We start from the raw sequence: 23,318 nt of genomic DNA, 5'->3' as shown, positions 1-23,318 counted from the left end.
TCTTTTTCTTCCTCTTTCATTTCTTGATTTCACAGTCTGCTTCAAAGACAAGGGATAATTATGAAGCTTTTAAAGCATTAACAACCTTTGAGCATCTTCACATAAAATAGCTAACAGCAAACATTTTAGCATTTTGTGATATATGAATAAGTTGCGTTCATGGCCACGCATTTACGATCTTGGACCAACTTTTGAAAGTGTTCAATTTGTGCAACCTAAAATTAGGAAAAATCAAGAGAGAAAAATATTTCCTTCAACAAAACCCTCCTCTGTTTAGATACGTGATGATGATAGATTTCATTCTTTTTTCTTCCTGGCTACATTTACTGTGTTTTTTTCACTTAGATGACTCAATGTAAAGCTCATCCGATGGGTCATATGTTGCACGGTGACTATACTAAGCAAAAAGTATGTTCAGTTAAGGCCTTTTTACACTGAACTTGGCAATGCGATTTACGCCCACAACTTTTCTATTCATTGCATATGTACTGAGGGGACGTTTAGTCGTCTCACGGAGCAGGGCGACAATGTCGAGGGCGTCTGATGCTCAGCGACAGGAACCTCGAATAGAAACAAGCTCTATTTCGAGAGCGAGTTCACGGTTCCGTCAGAATGGTCCTCCAATGGGAGAAGGGGTGGAAGAGCGATTTCCGTGTGCTGTGGAGTGGCGGATTTGGACTTGGTTTATAAACCTCGAAGGCGTCTTGGTGAAATCATAGCTCACGGTCAAACCTAAACTCGCCGAGTTCCCGATAGGAGATTATTTTGAGTGCAAATTTTTTTTTGTGTGTGCTGCTTATCTCGTCCTCCTTCTCAAATTGAGCATCACAAGCTTTCTTTTGCAGAACAGAACAGATACAAGTGGCAGAAGTTGTCGAGGTGCGGCCTACAGCTTCAGCAGGAAAACTTTCCTCTCACCTCCTTTTTATCATCTACGTCAGCACTTCCAAATTTGGGCGTGGTGCACAGGTCATTATGGTCCTTTTACATTGAGCAAGTGCAGTGTGAAAAGGCCTTTACAACAAATGGGCAACACAAACTCAATGCGAGACTTCATTTGAGCCCTGCACGCATAATGTGTGTCAGTGCACAGTGATTCACCGTCCTTTCAAGAAGTTCATGCAAGAAAACCCTACAATATGGTGGAGTTGAAAGAATTCTGCAAAGGAGAGTGGGACAAATTAAAGACTCATTGTAATTATCGCAAAAGCTTGATTTCAGTTATTGCTGTCATGGGAGGGACAACCCATTATTAGGTTCAGGGGGCAATTACTTTTTCACAGAGGATCAGAAAGGTTTGAATCCTTTTTTGTCCCTTAATAAATTGAATCGTCATTTGAAAACTTCATTTTAATGCAGCCCTATGGGGGCACAAACCAGTGCAATCTGTAGGCCGGTCCCAAGCCCGGATAAATGCAGAGGGTTGCGTCAGGAAGGGCATCCGGCGTAAAAACTGTGCCAAACAAATATGAGCGTTCATCTAAAGAATCCCATACCGGATCGGTCGTGGCCCGGGTTAACAACGCCCGCCCCCGGCACTGCTAACCTACAGGGCGTCGGTGGAAATTCAGCTACTGTGGGTCGAAGACAAAGAAGAGGAGGAAACCGGATCCAGCGTCAGAAGAAAAAGAGGAATGCACAGAGCCTACAACTGAGTGTAGGGACTTTGAATGTTGGGACTATGACAGGAAAAGCACAGGAGTTGGTTGACATGATGATTAGGAGAAAGGTTGATATTCTGTGCATCCAAGAGAGCAGGTGGAAAGGTAGTAAGGCTAGAAGTTTGGGAACAGGGTTTAAATTATTCTACCACGGAGTAGATGGGAAGAGAAATGGAGTAGGGGTTATTTTAAAGGAAGAGCTGGCTAAGAATGTCTTGGAGGTAAAAAGAGTATCAGATCGAGTGATGAGACTAAAATTTGAAATTGAGGGTGTTATGTATAATGTGGTTAGCGGCTATGCACCACAGGTAGGATGTGACCTAGAGTTGAAAGAGAAATTCTGGAAGGAACTAGATGAAGTAGTTCTGAGCATCCCAGACAGCGAGAGAGTTGTGATTGGTGCAGATTGTAATGGACATATTGGTAAAGGAAACAGGGGCGATGAAGAAGTGATGGGTAAGTACGGCATCCAGGAAAGGAACTTTGAAGGGCAGATGGTGGTGGACTTTGCAAAAAGGATGGAGATGGCTGTAGTGAACACTTATTTCCAGAAGAGGGAGGAACATATAGTGACCTACAAGAGCGGAGGTAGAACCACGCAGGTAGATTATATTTTGTGCAGACGATGTAATCTGAAGGAGGTTACTGACTGTAAAGTAGTGGTAGGGGAGAGTGTAGCTCGACAGCATAGGATGGTAGTATGTAGGATGATTCTGGTGGTGGGTAGGAAGATTAAGAAGACAAAGGTAGAGCAGAGAACCATGTGGTGGAAGCTGAGAAAGGAAGAATGTCGTGCGGCCTTCCGGAAAGAGGTGAGACAGGCTCTCGATGGACAACCGAAGCTCCCGGAAGACTGGACGACGACAGCCAAGGTGATCAGAGAGACAGGCAGGAGAGTACTTGGTGTGTCATCTGGTAGGAAAGGGGAGAAGGAGACTTGGTGGTGGAACCCCAAAATACAGGGAGTCATACAAGGAAAGAGATTAGCGAAGAAGAAGTGGGATACTGAGAGGACTGAGGAGAGGCGAAAGGAGTACATCGAGATGCGACGTAGGGCAAAGGTAGAGGTGGCAAAGGCTAAACAAGAGGCATATGAAGACATGTACACCAGGTTGGACACGAAAGAAGGAGAAAAGGATCTCTACAGGTTGGCCAGACAGAGGGATAGAGATAGGAAGGATGTGCAGCAGGTAAGGGTGATTAAGGATAGAGATGGAAATGTGTTGACTGGTGCCGGTAGTGTACTAAATAGATGGAAAGAATACTTTGAGAAGTTGATGAATGAAGAAAATGAGAGAGAAGGAAGAGTTGAAGAGGCAAGAGTGAAGGACCAGGAAGTGGAAATGATTACTAAGGGGGAAGTCAGAAAGGCACTACAAAGGATGAAAAATGGAAAGGCAGTTGGTCCTGATGACATACCGGAGAGGTATGGAAGCAATTTGGAGAGATGGCTGTGGAGTTTTTGACCAACTTATTCAACAGAATACTAGCGGGCGAAAAGATGCCTGAAGAATGGAGGAAAAGTGTTCTAGTTCCCATTTTTAAGAACAAAGGGGATGTTCAGAGGTGTGGGAACTATAGAGGAATAAAGTTGATGAGCCACACAATGAAGTTATGGGAAAGAGTAGTGGAGGCTAGACTCAGGACAGAAGTAAGTATCTGCGAGCAACAGTATGGTTTCATGCCTAGAAAGAGTACCACAGATGCATTATTTGCCTTGAGGATGCTCGTGGAAAAGTACAGAGAAGGTCAGAAGGAGCTACATTGTGTCTTTGTGGATCTAGAGAAAGCCTATGACAGAGTACCAAGAGAGGAACTGTGGTACTGCATGCGTAAGTCTGGTGTGGCAGAGAAGTATGTTAAAATAGTACAGGACATGTATGATGGCAGCAGAACAATGGTGAGGTGTGCCTTAGGTGTGACAGAGGAATTTAAGGTGGAGGTGGGACTGCATCAGGGATCAGCTCTGAGCCCCTTCCTGTTTGCAGTGGTAATGGATAGGCTGACAGATGAGGTTAGACTGGAATCCCCTTGGACCATGATGTTCGCAGATGATATTGTCATATGCAGTGAAAGCAGGGAGCACGCAGAGGAACAATTGGAAAGATGGAGACATGCACTGGAAAGGAGAGGAATGAAGATTAGCCGAAGTAAAACAGAATATATGTGCGTGAATGAGAAAAGTAGAGGGGGAAGAGTGAGGCTACAGGGAGAAGAGATAGCGAGGGTGGACGACTTCAAATACTTGGGGTCAACAATACAGAGCAATGGAGAGTGTGGTCAGGAAGTGAAGAAACGGGTCCAAGCAGGTTGGAACAGCTGGCGAAAGGTGTCTGGTGTGTTATGTGACAGAAGAGTGTCTGCTAGGATGAAGGGCAAAGTTTACAAAACAGTGGTGAGGCCGGCCATGATGTACGGATTAGAGACGGTGGCACTGAAGAAACAACAGGAAGCTGAACTGGAGGTGGCAGAAATGAAGATGTTGAGGTTCTCGCTCGGAGTGACCAGGTTGGATAGGATTAGAAATGAGCTCATTAGAGGGACAGCCAAAGCTGGATGTTTTGGAGACAAGATTCGAGAGAGCAGACTTCGATGGTTTGGACATGTTCAGAGGCGAGAGAGTGAGTATATTGGTAGAAGGATGCTGAGGATGGAGCTCCCAGGCAAAAGGGCGAGAGGAAGACCAAAGAGAAGGTTTATGGATGTGGTGAGGGAAGACATGAGGGCAGTTGGGGTTCGAGAGGAAGATGCAGGAGATAGGCTAAGATGGCAAAAGATGACACGCTGTGGCGACCCCTAACGGGACAAGCCGAAAGGAAAAGAAGAAGATTTGAAAACTTCATTTTGTATTTCCATGGATTGTCTCTGAGTGACATTAAAATTAGTTTGATGATTTGAACACGTGTTGGGAAAAAAACTGAAATCAGGAAGGGGGCAAGTACTTTTTCACGGCACTGTATGTGAGAAATGTGATCTGTGGAAGAAAAAAAATAATCTGGCATCTGTGACCCCATCTTGTACCTGTCATCTGATATACTAGAAACCGCTGCCCCGAGGAGAAAAAAAACAAAGCAAAAAATAATAAGGGCCATAAGGCATGACTTACAAGGTCTCAATCATTTGTCACACTCACGGGCAAACCCTCGCATCCTTGCATAAAATAAAGGTTTAAACCAATAACAGTTAGTGTTATAGTCACACTCGGCTATGAATAAAATGCTATTTTGGTGGATTAACAAGATACCAGATCAGTGTTAGTCTACACCACAAAAGAAGAAAAAGACAGATAACAGCCCTAGACACTCTCTGGACTGAAGTTCTCCTAACTCAGATGTGGTCAGTGTGTCCACTTCGATCAAGTATGATAATACAGAGTGGCTTTATACTTTTTCAATACTCTATCTAATCAGTTCGCTGTGATTAATGATCCACTTGTGTTAAAAAGGATTGTCGTGATTGAGCCAACGGGCAAAACATGTTAATGGGTCCGAAAATCCAAATGCCCTTTCTTTATCTGTTTACAGGAGCACATTCCCACTGATTTGTAATTTTACTTTGACATTAAAAGTAGATTGATATATAGACAGACAGATATAATGTAAATCGATCCATTCGTACATGCAGTAAACATATTATTGACTTTTCAAATTTAAAGTGCAAGCCACAACATAATAGGAGGCTTCAAATGATAAACAAGTGATGCACTTTGCTGTGCATACATGTACAGTTGGCTTGTATCATAGTACTTGCAAACACTGATGGTGTTTTTTCCTCATAGCTTGGTTTTGTGAACATTTTTTTCCACACCAACGCGCTGGGCCAACAACGTGTGATACAAACAAGTTCAAAGGAGGGGAGCACGTCTAATATCGGGGGAGCAGATATCTGAAAACGTATGCGCACGGATGCACGTCGTCTACACGTATGAGATGGCGCCAAATGGATGTAGTGTATATTTTGCCCCTGAGAAATCCCTGGTGATGTGAATAAAAATTGAAAAAGCAAATCAGTGGATATTGTCTACTAACTACGTGCGGAAAAACGGACTGTTTCAATAGGCCAGTGATTCCCAATCAGGCACCCTGGCATGATTATCAGGTAATGTGGGACGTGTTGGTTGGACAGTGGTGGTGCGGGAAATTCTGCAAATTCACTCAATTTGAATGGTCATCATTATTTCAGACGTGATCTTTTTATTTTGGGTTTTTATAATGACTTCTACTTTTTGCTTTGCTTTGTCGTAACCCATCAAATTTTCCTCATGTAAAATGGGCGTGTTGGCTCAGTAAAGGTTGGGAAACACTGCAATCGGCTGCCTGCCGATGTGGTATCGATTTACACTTCTTGACGTTTTTACGGCTGCCAAGTTCGCACGGTAGGGTGTTTTGTGTTTGTGGATTGCAGCTTGTTGGACTTAAATGAGTCTCTTCTTGGTAAAATAGAACATGAAAACAACAACTATGACTGCTCCTACCACCAGCAGCACCTCTGTGAATTATAATCATAATAATAGTGAATGGCAGCACGGTGAACGATTGGTTAGCACATTTGCCTGACAATTCGGAAGACTTGGGTTTAAATCCTGTGTGCAGTATGCATGTTCTCACTGTGGCTGCGTGGGTTTTCTCCAGGAACTCCAGTTTCCTCCCACATCCCAAAAACATGCATGGTAGTTTGCCAGAACGACTCAAAATTGCCCGTAGGTGTGAATATGAATATGAGTGCAAGTGGCTGTTTGTGTGCACTGCGATTGGTTGGCGACCAGTTCAGGGAGTGCCCTCTTCCCCGGAGATAACCGGGATAGGCTCCAGCATGCCGGCAACCCTAGTGAGGATAACCGGTATGGAAGATGAATGAATGAATGAATATTACTATGGATTCACAAGAACCTTTCTGAAAAGTATGTGGGGAGGATAATGATGTTTATAGGAGTTCAAAGATGACAAGATGACATGTTTTGAGATGAAGTGTACCCCTATTGTATCTGCTGATGAAAACAATCATTGGTGAAAGGCAGCATTAGCAGAACCGGGAATGCAAATAGATTATCAGTGAGCAAAATGGTGCTGCTCTTTACCAAGTAAACCAAAACAAATTTTGAGACAATGGAACAGCTTGTGCACACACACAATATGCGTAAAGATGTCACAGCTTGTTTATATGCAAGAAGTCATCAGCTGTTACACTTTTAGCCAATTTAGTTGAAAGATAAATTTGAATATGACTTGAAGGAAAGCAGGAACTGCAAATCACAACACTTTGGAGTACAAAAGAGTAATTCAATGACAAGTAAGCTTTTCATTTGCTGAAAGCAGAAATCTTGTTCCAGTTCTAGACAACGCCTTCAAGTCCAGGCAAAACATGCACTGAAATTCATAGTAATATGATAGTAGTCAAATAATAATAGAATAGATGGAATAAATAGTTTTATTCCATTATGTTTTACACAAAACTTTTATGAGCACAATACCCACCAAATCTTATCCAGTTTCAAGTCAAATAGTTTTTTTTTTTTTTTAATATAACTTTCAAGAGGGCCCTACTGAGTGAATTTTCAGGGGTTGTGTATGGAACACTTAGAACACACATTTTAAACACACTATTAAAAAATGAAAATTTGAGGGTTTAAAAAAAAAACGATTCCTTGGGGTGCAAGGGTGCAGTCGCAGGGTGTGTTAACTGTTTAAATGAGTTTACATGACTAAATTTTTTTAATAATGTAAAAATTAAAATGAAATTTAAACATATGTAATACTTATATATGCATATTTGGGCCTCGAGATGGGTCATTGATTGACAGCAATATTGAGTTAACATATTTATAGAATGCCAACAAAGCTCTACATTTTGGGTGTGATGTTCTAATGAAAAATCTATGGAAAATTGTGAAGGCTTTCAATTTCTTTGGTTGCTAGGACAAATCTTTTTTTTCTGTGCAGCTTTACCATTGGTAATGTAAGAAACAAAGACATCTGACAAATTTCACCCACATTCACTAAATACAGCCAAAATATTTTCAAGATAAAATGCGTTATCCTGACATAATATTTAAATAAATCTAGCAATCTCAGATTTTTTTATCTCACTGCTTTTCTGCCTCATGCACACCCACTTTCTCCACTTGCAAAGCTGCTCTGTATATGATTTGTTGAGAAATTACAAAGCAAATAATTGGTTAGTGCTTTTCCACCATGCATGTACCATATTTACAACCACAGGTTACATTGCAGGCATCGGTCAAAATGATCTAATAATACCTATGAACCCGAATCAAAAGGTGTCTGGGTCCCGATTGGCACTGCAGTCCACCCATTGAGGACTTTTGGCCTCTAGAGTAAACCCAATAAGCACACCTTGGGTCACCGCAGAGTATTTATAGTCCTTAAGAACCCGAAAAACAAAAGAAGCCATAAAAAAGGCAATTCATATAAGCAGATAAAATAATAATGGAGGAACCAAAGAGGAAAAAGCAGGACATGTTGCTCATTGAGATAACATGTGAATGAGAGGCTGCATGCAAATATATGCACAGACAAATGTTCATGTCTTGACCGCATCTTGTTCAAGGCCTGAAATGAGCGAGGAGAACGCTCACTGGATGTGCCCGCGAGTGTCCAGTAGTGCCCATACCTGGTCAAAATGCTGAACGGCAGGCTCCCTCCTCTGAATCTGGAGCTGCTTGTCGATGTTGTCCTTGAGGCACTGGCACACGCGATGCTTCTGCTCAGACGAGTACGCTTCCAGGCTAAGCAGGCAGTCGCAATTCTGAGGGTGGAGAGACAGAGAGAGACGATGGAGAGAGGTGAGCACAAAGACGGGAAGAGGATTAACACGGCATGCAGTTTAGAAACAACCAATATGAGGAATTCATTAAACTCGAGCGTTAAGTCTAAATGGACTCCGGTTGTGTTCTGTAGCTGCTTTCCAAAAACATGAAAAAAAAAAACCACAAGTCAATACAAGCTGGGTTTCGTTAGAGTTGGTTGGTGGGGTTAATAGCATTTGTAGGCTTCGGGTAAGGTTCTGCACTTGAACATAAATGATAAACTAATTTGTTATTATGCCCATATCGTGAAAATGCTAAATCAGTAGAAAAGCAACGCACAAAAATACAGTGAAACCTCTGTAAACAATCCCCCTGCGGTGGTACAATTCTGAGTTCTAATAGAGTAAAACTTTTGAAGCTGCATCTGACATTGTGCAATTTCGTCAAGTGAGACCTCAATTCAATTCTATATACAGTGCGCAATGTCCACTGTTATCGTGGGGTGTTGGAAAATAGCCCAGGTCGAATGTTATATGGTGCAGCAATTCATACCCCCTTGTGTCTATTTGGGCTTGGTTTTTATGATGCAGCAGCCTGGGCAGAAGCTCTGGCTAGTCAAAATGTGCGAGCATTAGTGAAATTAGATTATGGCCGCAGCGCATTTGAGACAGAAATTGATATGTGGACCAACAAATCAATAAAGCCCTGCTGGGAAAATGCATGAAAATTCATATTTGACAATCAGTGGTCAAGACAGGGCAGCTGGTGGTCTGAGAGCTTTTCATCCGCAAGGATTCAATACTCCTGTGGTTGGCATCATGAATTAAGTATTTGTTTTTCTGAAACGTTTTATGATGTCATCGCTCCATTTGCTTCCCTAACGCCACCAAAAGTGGCAGTCAGCTTCAATTTGCAACACATTGGAAACAGCTTCCAGGCAGCAGCACCTCTCCTTAAGAAAAGAGGCGTGATGGGAATAAAGTCAAATACACAGACCGTTAAGAAGTTGTTTCTGTGTGGACGTGGCCCCTCAGTGTCCCGCTTGAAGCGAAAACATTTGAGTCCTGATATTTTTGGACATAAGTCAGGATATAAATAGCATAGATTTTTGTTGTTCCAATTTGTGCAAGCCCTCTCGAGATCAAATTCCGGGTTATGTCTCCACGCTCACTGGGCCGCATAGTCAAGAATCACGATGCTGCTGCTTATTTTCATGTTCCCCCGACAACATGCGATTCATCACATCCTGCCTGGTTACTCCCTGTCCTATTCAATCAAACTCAATGTCTCATCTAAAAGGAGATTCGCAAAGTGGAACAAGCAGCAAGCAATATACACCAAAAGAATCCAACTGTATGAGAACAAAAGGGTCTTTGCTGGAGGTCAAATGTGTTGAAACAGACAAAGCAATGCAACAAAACATTTATGACATCACAGCAAGATGATGAATCCTCGACATTGGCAAAGCAGACAGAGATCAGTGTCAATGTTCTTTGAAATCCATCACTTAGAGCATGTTTAAGACTGTCACAGCGCACAAGAGGCCATTGAATGTGGATCACATACACATGGATACAGTGTATACACACTCACGCATGGCTTCTTGGATTATGAGATGCTAATAAAACCTCAATATGCTACATTATGATGGTTACATCAAAACGCAGCATTTGACATTGAGGGAAAGGATTTGCAGGCATATTGCCGTTACCTTACGTTATTGTCCTTTCTGCACTTGTAGAACGGTCAGACCTGTCGACCCACAGGCTACAACATGAGCATGATTTCATTCATAAACCCATCTTGGGTCTGATTCCTTTATACCTGCAGAGCTACATTTGCTGGAAAAATGCTGGTAGTTACGCTACTTGATCCCAGGCCCTCGTGCTTTTAATAGGACCTAAGATCGCTGTGGAAACATTCGTTTAAATATGCACCTTCTTCCCCCTGGACAAATCTATACCAATATTTGAAACAGAAGAGATGGTCTCAAACTGCTTGTTGAGATTGTTTTAATGTGTTTGGCTTGTGCTGTCAACCTTGTTTTGGAGCCGGTCCAGTCTGTACGAGCTGCTAGTAAAATATAAAAAAATTATCTTTTGAAAATTCATTCATTCATTCATTTACTCATTCATTCTTTTATGCTGAGAATGTGATTTTTAATGATTACTTTACAAATGGGCATGGTGCAATGAGAATAGCCAATCAGATGCTGTGAGGGCAGCAGGCATGACCGAAGGGTGCTGTCAACAACTGACACACAACACGCATACGCCAGAGCCTCGCAGACATGCCATAGTCTCGGGCAGGCTTGTTTTCGTGGTTAGATTAGAGACAGTACTTAGCCCCCCTTTCAAAGAATGAATTAGAAAACCTTGGGGAATCAAAAGGGTAAAGGGTAGCATGGGCTTTGAACACACTATAAAGAGCTCCCAGTGGCCTCTCTTTCAGGAGAATTGGGACATTTCTTCTTGAAAAAGGTGAGTTTATATTAAAAAAAAAAAGTTATCAGAATTAAGAACTACAACTAACAGAACTAAAACGGTGAAAATGGCCACATAAAAATGAATGCTAGTTTTTCTGAGTAGCTGAAAAAGGAGAAAAGATACAGTTAATTGCATTGTGAGACAAATGGATTTGAGTTTCAAAAGTCAAATTCTTAACTCGCATACGGGGACGTAAGGTATCCGAAAAGGTTCTTGAGATTAGGAAGCTGGTCTTCCTGCATATTACTGTATATAAACAATTACTGGACTGGCATAAATACAGATTTTTTTTATAGACATTTTCACAGGTCTATATGAATGGGGATTATTTTGACAATAGCTGTTTTTGGAGGCGACCTAGTCGTCCCACCTATTATCCACCTTAAATTTCCTCTGACTGTGAGTGCCCCATTCCAAACAGTTTCCATCATTTAATTACAGCAACATCTCATACTGTACATGAATTCAATGCTAGAATGGTAGATGTACTCCAGCTCCATGTTTGCAATCCCAGCATCTGTCCTGGAGCACCCCATGAGAAGCTAATGGGGTAAAAATCCAATGAAAGGCCACTGGTGTGGAGGGGCTAAAAATAAAGGAAGCATAATCAGATTGATGATAGTGCTCCCTGGTTGAGGGCCTTCTCCCGAGCCATCTGGTGGATGAATTTTCAGCATGTCGCTGCCGTTCATCTACCATGCGTCAGTGCTGATTAGCATGCTTTCACTGTCCTGTTCACATTCAGGTCACAAATGAGCCAGTTGTACAGTTGTTTGATCTCACGTTTGTGGTGTGCCTTCAAGGAACGCTCCGTAAATGCCCTTCTTTGCTTTTTTGACAACGGCCAGACGAGCCGATCGATACCAATTTCAGTCTCGGTGGTAAACATGCTGAGCTGGAGCCAAAAGCTGATACACTTCAAATCTAAACAATTTTCAGCCCAATTTTTTTTTTTTTTTTTTTGGCCTGAACAGTGCCTGGTTTTTTGAATGTCTTTAAATAAGGAGAAATTGTCAGTGTGAGATAATTCAACAAGAGATGAAAATTGGTTAAGGAGGCCATAAAGACGTCACAAAAGATCCACCAACGTGTGACAGGCGTGCTAAATGTGTCGATGTGCGCGTCGGACGGCTTCCACGTGGGGCTCGCAGACGTTGGTGGCTATGAACAACGCTACCCGCAACGGCGCACAAAGCCGCGTCCGACGCCAACACCGTAAAGCGGCCCGGCTCGGCACCGTGATAAATCACCTCGGCGGGGAAAATGAGCCACCGGCCTTGGCGACAAGGCTGAGCCGGCCACCGGCCTTGTAGGCCGGGGTGGCTTGTTGCGGTGCCAGGCCGCAATGGCTCATCCCCGCCGCGGAAGTGGATCGGATGGGGAGGCGCTTTGGCTGTGATCGCATATCATCTGAATATGGCTCGAAACAGTAGGGTAATATTGCCCCGGTAACTTCACTCGGTTGTGTGATGTTCTCTTCTTCAAAAAAGAGCTTTCGTGTCAGAAGGGGCGTGTTCGTCTCCCATAGTAGGGTCCACAGCGAATGTCTGGGGTGACGTCACGGACAGGAGATGCAGCCAGTATGGCGACCACTTGGATGGCGTTGAATGACACTTCCGGAACTTTGCGCATGGATGATGCACTCTCCGCTCATATTTATTTTTTCATATAGACATTGAAGTGAACAATGTTATATGTATTTTTCATTACAATATCTATTTAAGAATGTTTATGGAGATGACACTTGACCTTTAAAGAAGCAAACGTTTCTGGCAAGTTCTGGCTATGTCCTCCTCTATTTGATAACTTATCTGTCACTAAATAACTTAGTTTGCTTTTTTTGACATAAAGATCCAATGACTTCCTGATGCGGTTTCTGATTTAGCTTTCATTGTGACACTCAATCCATCAGAAGTAGAAACCTCCAAAATGGTTTAGGAGAAGAACATGAGAAGAAGCATATCGTGCCGTAAAAAAGTATGAAAATGATGTACCTTGGTTGAAAAAAGGTTGGGAAACACTGAATTACATGAGGACGACGAAACATTAAATGAGCTGCAGGAATTTCTGCAAAGTACTGGCTGTAATAGACATATCCTGTGTGGTTGTGTTTTTTTTTTCTTTTTTTTCCTCGACAAGGCTTCAAAGGAGGTCTTAAACTAACAAACACTGCAAATGCTTGGCGAAAAAACAACACATGGTCACACGAAGAGGCGCCATTGCCAATTAGTCACAGCATCATTACTTGTCACTCCGTCACAATCGGGTTAGTTACAGCACACTGCCATCCCAAAGCCTCATAGTTACACAGCAAAGACCACTTGGCGTCGCGCACCATGTAAATAAAAACATAATACGCTCTTCGGCTGCTTGCAGAGAGACACAGCAGGGTATTTAATGTGTCTTGGAACCATGCCACTCAACGGGTTTAAGCAGCTTCGACTGAAGTGTCGTGTTAACAAGAGCTAATGATCCGAAAGCAGCCAGTGGGCTCTTGAAGCCCTCACTAATGTGACCAGATGTTGACACTTGCTCTCGAGTAAGGATCATCCACTCACACATCAAGTTCTGCATTGTGAAAGCAAGATCTCTTTTGACTTTGAATCATACGCAACCTGGCAGGAAAAAGTATCTCAGATAAATATTTATGGTCGCAAAATGCCCCCCAAAAAGTCACAATGAATGAAATCAATAAATGAATCAATCGCAAATGGAACCGTTCAGTTGTGATTGATTCAATAGTCCCTCATCCCTTACTTCACTTGTTGATGTTTTACAACTTTCATAATACCGTATTTAAATTTCATCAAGGGATATTTTTCTTCATCAAAGACAGAATGGCCAGTAGAGGGGAGATCAAAGGACAAAAGCTCAAGAAATTTTTTTTGTCATCTCTATTATATCAATCACTTTTCAAATGGCCTTGCTCTATCTTACATTTACTATTGTTTAATATTGAAGCGTGAACTAAAAATCGATTTTAAAAGATACCAGAACCGAAAAGGCCACGGATTATAGGCTATATGGGTCTATGTCACCCTTCTACCAATCATCTTTTTACTACTGATTTTCCTCAAACTAATTCATATTTATTTTCTCATAATTAGTTAATTAAGAATATCACGTTTGCGAATCACTGATGGTGTAGTGGTACACACGCCTGACTTCGGTGAAGGCAGCGTGGGGTTGATTCCCGCTCACTGATCGAGTCAATATCTGCCATGCGACTGACTGGCGACCAGTCCAGGGTGTCGGCCGCCTTTTGCCTGAAGCAAGCTGGGATAGGCTCCAGCACTCCTGTAACCCCTGTGAGGATAAGTGGCTTGGATAATGGATAGATGGATAGATGGATAATGTCACAATTGTGTAGGCAAGAGCGCTCCAATCCCAAATCAGAAAACTGATCAATCCCTCAGTACTGCAAATGATCACTGTCAATTTTCATTCTTGCTCAGGATGTGAGCCTAATTTCAAGGGACAAGCCGAAAGATAAACAACAACTGCCTGATAAAAGATTACAGAGGTAGCAGAAGGCAAAGAAGCCTCTACCTATTGATTTTGCACAATAGACATAAGTTAGTGGAGGTCTATTGCAGTGATTCCCAAACAGTGTGCTAAGGGACATTAGTGTGCTGTGAGCGCTCTTCAGGTGTGCCGTGGGAAGTTATCCGATTTTATGTAATTGCTAAAAAAAAAATATATATATATATATATATTTCCAAGAAATAATGTACCATCTATTTATGCCAGTGAGGCACAATGACAGACAGAACAAAAAAATCCTCTTCTATTAGATGGCAGGAATTACATACAGTAGTTGATCTATCCATTTTTGGTGACATTTACTTTTGTTGGTGTGCTGTGGGGTTTTTCGATTGTAAAATATGTGCCTTGGCTCTATAAAGGTTGGAAATCACTGGTCTATTGCAAGACCTGTACAATGATTAATTTCCAACCAGTCTTCCTTCCAACCATGACGGTTTCACATTAAGGCTAAATTCTTTCTAAATGAGAAACTAGTGGATCAAGACACTTTGGAGTAAATTTCCAGAAACTGTATCCTTGCTGAGCGCTGAGTGAGCAAAACAAAACATTTTTCCCCAAACAATGTCCATGGTAAAGCAGAGAATTGAAATTGACTTAATGTCTTTCCCACACTCTTTCATCTATTTTGAGTTTGTTTGTCCTCCTTTCCACTTCACGGCTGTTCTGTGGTTGGCCTAAAAATGGAGCAAAGGAGCATGTAAACTGGAATGTTTGGCCTTGGGCCCTTCCTATAGACGTCATCGAGGATGATTAGCGCATGATTGGCCCCACGGGGAGTCTGCTAGTTCAGTTTTTGCCTCTGATCAATGGTATTATTCTTCTCTGCTACTCATTTTCGGAATCATTCATTGAGTTCACACGAGATTGTTTCCATTTTATTGCACAAGAATGAATGCACTTTTTTTTTAATCCAAACAAACATATTCTTTCTTAAAATGATTATCAGTAAATTTGTTCACATGGATATTGACAAAAACTCTCAGCATAGATTCCAGACAACATATGCCAGATATAGTAAATCAGCTCCAAACCACGACCAAGGGAATGGGGACCCCCAATTTTGTGTGTAGTTAGATATAGCATGTTTGGTTTTAATGACTTTTTTGTAGTTAGTTACCTTGTTGCTTAGTTTGTAGGATTACACATGATTTAACAAGGGATAGTCTCAAATCTTTGTGCAGGGTGGGCCAAGGAAGAAAGTATTTCACATTTATTTATTTATTTTAGGTTTGAGGAATTCATTTTCACCTTTTGCCAACATGGGCCACCTGCATTTGGGTGAAGTAAGGCAGCGAGCCATTTTCCTCAGACAGGGATTATACTTCTCACAAAAGTATTACATGACTTAACTTTCCATATGATGCACTACTAGTATGGGTTTTACCTAACTTGCTTTTTAGGGCATAATTTGACACATGTAATATTAATAATATAATACTAGTCAATTGTGTTAAAATGCTACAAATCGACCAATAAAGAAGCTTTAAAAATCCAATGACATCCATGTACTTATCTATGTACTAATCTGCATGGTTAAAAGTAGATCATTTATCAGTTCCTTGTCCATTAGCAAATCTACATGACCCCTTATACAATAATGATCAAAAATTTCCAGGAATACAACTTCACAGAATTCTTACCAACTCGCACACAATGACTTCCGACATAAATATATCACATTAATTTGCATTGTTCACAGGGGTTTTTCATATGACACATTGTCAAAAGCACACTGTGATCCAAACATCCTTTGACCAATACAAGTTCCACTTACATCTGTAGTGTCAGAAAGCAGGTGTTGCTCCAGAGAGTTGCCTTCCCTCAATAACCACTTCTTGGGGACAGCGCGCTCAGCCAGGTTTCCCATGATCACTTGCTCTCACAAGCCAGCAATGAACCAGCGTTTAAGACGTAGATCTCAAACGCAGTGGACGCCTTAGCTCACTGTTTTCACCTCGACTTACCTATATGGCCTCTATCTCTGCTTCCTCTCCTCCTGCGTCACTGACACTCTTACACATACTTGACTTTCCAGAGACCACCCCACTCTCTTCCCGTACACACACACATTTTTCTTTCACATGTAAAATCTGGGTTAGATCTGTTCCGTTTTGAGCGACTGCTAAAATAGGATGACCTCCAGCCTAGCAGGAGCGCACAAAAGAAAAAGAAGGACCAAATTCAGGAGGGGGGCGTTTCTGTTCCTGTCCTGTTTTATTGGCCAGGTAACACAATTTAAACAAGAACAAGGTTACTGGGAACTCATTGTGCAATAATAGTGGAAAAATGCATCTTCCCTTTTCACGTTGCAGTACCTGCACGTGTGCGTGCGTGACCTCTGCAGGTCAGAAAGTGCAAGTGAGGACTCGCATTCAAAACATCACTCGCATTGGTGGAAACACAAACACGGAGGTGAGGGTCACGGCCGCATGAGCGCTTGAAACTTTTCGTCTTCCTCCCCGTGGAATTGCTCAGCAGGCTGTCTATTTAAGGACCCCTCATGCAGCTTTTCTTCGCACACCATCTGTCAGCACCGCTCAGAAAGGTTCTGTCATCGCTTGGCGATTAACAAGCACTACCGATTAACAAGCATTTACCTTGACAGTCAAACAACAGACGTTACTGCTGAGGCAAAGCGTTTTAAAGCAATGTTACATAACTGTATCATTTTCAAAAATGTGGAGTCATATACAATGTATTCCGTCAGACATGGTACAATGATGTGATACATGATGTGCTGTGCACCCAAGTAACTCTTATCTAAAGACACAAATAATAGAAGCTATCGCAAGGCTTCGCTCGAGCAGAGCCTTTTAAGGCAAAATTATGTAACAATCTGAACAGCTTCAAAGAGACTTGGATCAAGAATGGCTTGTAACTAAGAGATCCACAGTCGGAGACGGCAAGAAAGCATCCTAGCGGACAGTCAGGAATACATGTATTTGTAGTACACGTATGTTACAATCACTCACATTTGAAAAATGTACGGGTGTGGTCAGTCGTGCCCACAGATATAAAGTTACAAGTGTGGTCGACCAGTCATGCCCGCAGATATAAAGTTGCGGGTGTGTGTTCTGTTTGTAATTCTGAGTGTACCCCTTTAAGAGCGGAGGGGGGGCTGTGTCAGGTAAACTAGGAAGTAGAAGTAGGCTGCGCAGCAGCTTTTGTTATTCACCGTGTGCTTCCCCGTTAAAAAAAAAAAAAAGACGTCAGGCCATGTGTCACTGTGCTGGATCGGTTTTCATGTGCATGTGCGACAAGTGCACAATTGCGCAGCTTAGAGGTAACATTGTCAAGACTACACAAGATAAGTGATGTCTGTCAATAATGTATTTCTACTTGTTACGAATTTTATGCGCGTGATTTTTCATGCTCAACTGTGGAGATTTGCCAGTGCAACAGCGCGCGGGCGTATACGTACCTGTCAAATCACAGTGACTGATATTAGATGTATTTAAATTTGACCTAAATGTACAAATAATAGATAGGGTCAAGCACAGCATTTTGAAGCAAAAATATGTAACAATTACCTTAAAATAACAGTTTCAAGTCATTTTGATGGTACATTAGCCTGTAACTGTAAAATTAGTGATCACAGATGATGGCAACATATCTTATTTTATGTTCTAATGGGTGCCAGTTATGTAGTTAATAAGCCATCAAATTCTAATTTTGTTTTGCTTATTTAGTAGCTCAGACCATTCATTCTATTTTCTTAACATGCTCGTATTTTGTAAAATTGATAGGTTGAACTTGAAACACATGATGTCCATTTGTTAAAAAAAAAGACACTAAAGCTTTGGTTTTTGTCAACAAAAAGTGGACTACAACCATCACGTAGGGAAATAACTCAAATGTGACTACAACTATTAAGCATATTCATCCAAAATAATAAAACTAACAATAAAACCAAGATGTCTGCCAAATACAAGACAGGTTTCAAGTACGTAAGTAACATAAATATTCATCGCAAATCTCAACTCTAGCACAGCATTTTAGAGCTCAAGTGTCGTCAAACGGATGATTTTTGGTTTTTCATTAATAAAAAACCCACAGCCAATATGGTCCCATGTGTTTTTTCACCACAAAACAGGATTTTGACGTATACAGCTTTTTGTAACTCCCGCCATGAAAATCCTCCCAGGAATTTGTTGTCCAGAGGAAGCAGGAAGTGACGTAAAGGACAGTGGCGCCCCCTCGTGGACTCGTTTGTTTCCATTAGTTTTACCTCTCCAAAGGTAGCTTGTTGTTCCTTCGTGTTAGCCAAAATGCCGGCTCATTGCATTGTTGGGCATTGCTTGAACACTCGGGAGAATGGAATTACCGTTCATAAGTTTGAAAGAGACCCTGTTCGTTGTGAAAAATGGATTTCACGGATGCAAAGGACGAGAGCTTCGTGGGTTCCAAATAACAGGTAGGTGTGTATACAGCAACTAAAAAAAAAATAGTTTGGGGCGGACCACGTAATCGGTCTCTCTCATAACGTAACGAAAGATCCGCGTATGAAATGTGTCGATGTGCGCATCGCCCATCCAACAATGTCTCACTCAACCTGAGACATAGCTCGGTTCCACCCCCTCCTTATATAGCACGGTGGGCCGAAACTCAGCCACACCATCTGAAAATGGCTCAAAACAATAGTGTAATATTGTCCTGAGGCCTCGAAACAATAGTGTAATATTGCCCCTGTAACTTCACTCGGTTGTGTGGTGTTGTCCTTTTCGAAAAGAGCTTCCGTGTCAGAAGGGGCGTTGGAAAAATCTGAATATATCTGTTGTTCGGCTTCCGTAGTAGCAGGCACTGCGCGTTTTCAACGGCGGAAGTGACGATGACGTCAAGGACAGAAGACGCGACTAATATGGCCACCACTTGGATGTCGAGGAACACTCAATTGCGCAACTTTGTGCATGGATGACGCGCTCTCCGCTCACTATTTTTTTTGTATAGACATTGAAGTGAATACTGTTATATGTATTTTTCATTACAATATCTAATTTAGAATGTTTATAGGGATGTCACCCGCACTTTAAAGTCATTCTATCCAACAAGTGGACCACGTACAGGTACTCTATAGTACATTAATTTAATAAATCATGTATTTGTGATAATCTTGTTTTCCTTTCGGCTTGTCCCGTTAGGGGTCGCCACAGCGTGTCATCTTTTGCCATCTTAGCCTATCTCCTGCATCTTCCTCTCTAACCCCAACTGCCCTCATGTCTTCCCTCACCACATCCATAAACCTTGTCTTTGGTCTTCCTCTCGCTCTTTTGCCTGGGAGCTCCATCCTCAGCATCCTTCTACCAATATACTCACTCTCTCGCCTCTGAACATGTCCAAACCATCGAAGTCTGCTCTCTCGAATCTTGTCTCCAAAACATCCAGCTTTGGCTGTCCCTCGCCATCCATGGTAGTTGTTGACAGGTTGTTACATGAAGCATTAGCAACATTCAAGCTAATGCAGCATTTTTTTGTTTTTTTTAAAATCATCATTATTTCCAGTTGTGCTAGCGTTTAAGTGGGCTTTCCAGAGGCAACATTCCAATCCCGCACTGTTACGTGAACACGCCTAATCAAATCTTGCCATTGGCCCGCTCCAACTCTCCTTCTCTCCCTTGTAAAACATTTCTATTTATATGCTTTCCTAATTGGACGGAGTGAAAGCTATGTAGCCACTTCCTTCCTCTTTTTCCAGCCAGTGGGACAGACAGCAATGCTCCTCTTATTCTGTCTGGAATTTCAGGAACAAAAGGGAGGGGTGAGGCTTTAAAACATTCAGAAGCTACTAATGAGAGTTGGAAGATTTACTGCAATACAGATGTAAGGCATTAAGCACTTTTCTGAGATATTTTCCATTCAGGAAGCTCAATTTGAATCAAGTTGGAAACGAAACATGCACAAAATAGTAGCACCCAGTTAGCTACATCCAACTAGTAAGATGTCATACAAGTACATTTTCCACTCAAATATACTGGAGGCAGCATGGCTCGAGATTTTTTCTTTTTGTAGTTGTTAATCAAAGTCAAGTCATAGGATACTCGTCAATGATGATGATGATGTTAATTGTAATTGACAACTGTTGTCATCATACCACGTCTATGATAAATAAAGTTTTTGGTGTTGATATATGCCACGCAAGTTGTTTTTGGCTTGCGCAATTATATGTCCTGCCAAGGGATTGTCATTTTCAAGTGATTAATACATAATGCTTTCCTGTGGCCTGTTTCAACCCCAAACCAGCAGGAAAAGCCACCAGGTGATTTGCTGTTGGGTCACTACACAGCCAGGGCCAAATATGGGCCGCTGTCCTGTTTTCTACTCCATGCGGATGCCGTGAAGTGTGCAAGTGCCTCAAATTGGCCAATCACAAGAGAGCTCTTCAAAAACACGTGATTAGCAAATAACTAAATAAATACTAGATGTCAGCACTGCATCGTCACCAAACAACAAAATAAAAAGGTGTTAGATAGAAGTGCTCTACAAAGTATGTGATTTCTTGAAATGAAAACTAATACTTCTTTTTATTTTTTCAAATTTAAGCCTACAAAATGTCCGCATCGCATGCCCGCCACCCCCTGGACAGCCCACCCAATGCTTGCCACCGGTTGAAGCCGAAAGCTTAGGCAAAAGCCCTTCAACGGACCACATGATTGGTCGCCATTAAAACTGCTGCTACTCTGGCTTCTGCTTCTCTTTTTACAATCTTTCAATAGTGTGCAATCATTTTTTATCCATCCAATGGAAGACCAAGATCTTAGATCTTAGACTCACTTTTTTTTTTTCCATCCTTCCATTAGGATTTCTGGTAGCATTATCCCTCTTTTGCAATTTCTCGCTTCCAAGAAATGTCCATCTCTGGGTGTCTGCCTCCGTTGCATCGTCCTATCACCCAGTTAATCCTCAATTCAGGAGGCCTGTTTACTTATGTTTTAACATTTTCATTCCCTGATCGCACCCCAAGCTAAATCACCAGTTAAGGAAAACTGACAAATGGAAGGTACGAAACTTACTACAGATCAGCATTTTTTTTTTAAATTAAGACTACAACTCCTTCTCTTAACTTTTAACATGTGTGACTTGACTTCTGTTTGATACAGCTCAAATATTGTGGACGTGACAGCTACGGAAGAGGAAAAGACATTTTCATTTGAGCACTCTGCTAATCCATATGTCTCACCAATAATGTGATTATTGGCCGACTCGATTGGTCTGGCGTCGGCACAATGAATCACAGACACACACACACATGCCAGTAAATGAGGGTCTTACTTGGGTCATGTGAATAAGGTAGAATCGGAGTTCTTCGGCGTAATCTGCAAGACAAAGAAACATAAAACCTTCATATCGCTATTTCTTCTTATTATGATAATCATGTACACCTCAAATAGGAACCTCCCTTTTCTCCTTAGAAAAAAAGACGGGCAGGTAGCGGCAGTAACCTTTTGAATTGTTTTCAACAAGCCGTAGAGTAGAAAGAAAACATAAAAACCTCTTCTCCAATGAAAACAATCAGAATGGAATTGAGTAAATACCTAAAGGAAGCTCAACTCTTACACAATCGGTTGAGTAAAAAAGATTTAAGCCTTTTCTCAAATAAATGAATTAAAATAACCCCCAGGTTGTCACTGAAGATGAGTAAGTGAATAACCCCAGACCAAAGTTGAGGAAATGAAATAGAAAAAGACACTATTAAATAAGCATTTCAGAAAAAAATAAAGGCCTCCTCTGAAATAAATGAGGTCAATTATGTATCCAAAACTCACCGCAGATGAGAAAATACACACCCAGATCCTCCATACGAAGATTATTTTTTAATTCTGCTTCACACTCACAAAAGAATGTCAGCAAAAATAAAATAAAATGAAAAAAATGCTAAAATAAACATTAAATAGATGAATGGTACTGTCACCAATTGCATAAATACAAATGGCATAGTTTGTATATAGATAAATAAATAAATAAATAAAGTAGCCCTACTCTTACACAAGGATTTTCAGAAGAAAAAAAAAATCCAATAAATGCATTTGAAGAAGTACCTAGTGCCGTGGGGCAGAAATACACCCCCCCCCCCCACGCCTCCCAAGCTCCTTCGTATAAAGTGTAGAAAGAAACTCAATTCTAATGAAAACCAGCAGAGGACACTATTGGATATATTTCCACAGCGGTTTAACGGCTCATGAGATCAGTTTCAAATAGTTTTATTGCCTTTTATTGGTCTTCAGGAGAGGGTCAAAACATTAGAGACGCCGCAACAATTTCAATATAATATGAATATTCATCTGATAAGCAATTGTCATGGCCACACAGATAATTTCACTGACAGATGATCATATCTGCTTGCGTGATGTGTTCAATCTGCATTGTTTCCCACGCTACTTGACGTTAGTGTCGTGTAGACGGGAACACGGGACAGCTGTTGTATTGAACTGGTCCCGGTCTGGATCTTTTTTTTTTCCGCGTGCAGACACATACACTCACTTGAAACAAACACAATCCCCCACTGGCGCCTCTTTCCTGACTGAGGCTGCCGAAGTGAAAAAACAATGACAGGCAGGCAACAGGGTGGAGATCTGTGTACTCTGTAACTGTGTTCGTTTATGACAACACGCACACACGAACACACAGACAGAGAGCCAAACATGAATGTGACCCCTGAGGACCTCAGATTATGGTACCACAATTGACAGTGGTGACCTCAGATTATTATACATATTGTATTTGCTTCACCCGCAAACAACATGACTACATTTTTTTTTTCATCCAGCAAAACAATTAAATTTTAGTACAAGTCTCCAAGCAACACAAATTACATCATCACTCATTTTAGGTGCACTGACCCAAAACCTTCATTTTCAATAAATA

At 41.5% G+C, this 23,318-nt stretch overlaps 1 protein-coding gene across 15 annotated transcripts in view; it reads right to left on the bottom strand.

The window, feature by feature from the left end:
• The window catches only part of rgs3a (regulator of G protein signaling 3a), a 147,671-nt gene that overhangs the window by 75,709 nt on the left and 48,644 nt on the right, over window positions 1-23,318 (bottom strand). For all 15 annotated transcript variants that reach the window (XM_061847530.1, XM_061847523.1, XM_061847516.1 and 12 more), the window contains 2 exons: window positions 21,726-21,769; window positions 8,292-8,426 (listed from right to left, as the gene is read on the bottom strand). In XM_061847530.1, coding sequence (XP_061703514.1) covers window positions 8,292-8,426; window positions 21,726-21,769 — 179 coding nt within the window. The remainder of the gene's footprint in view (window positions 1-8,291; window positions 8,427-21,725; window positions 21,770-23,318) is intronic.

Source organism: Syngnathoides biaculeatus, chromosome 17 (assembly GCF_019802595.1).
Source record: "Syngnathoides biaculeatus isolate LvHL_M chromosome 17, ASM1980259v1, whole genome shotgun sequence".
Classification (NCBI taxonomy): Eukaryota; Metazoa; Chordata; class Actinopteri; order Syngnathiformes; family Syngnathidae; genus Syngnathoides; species Syngnathoides biaculeatus.
The sequence above is the reverse complement of the archived record's forward strand: the minus strand, read 5'-3'. Positions and strand labels throughout refer to the sequence as shown.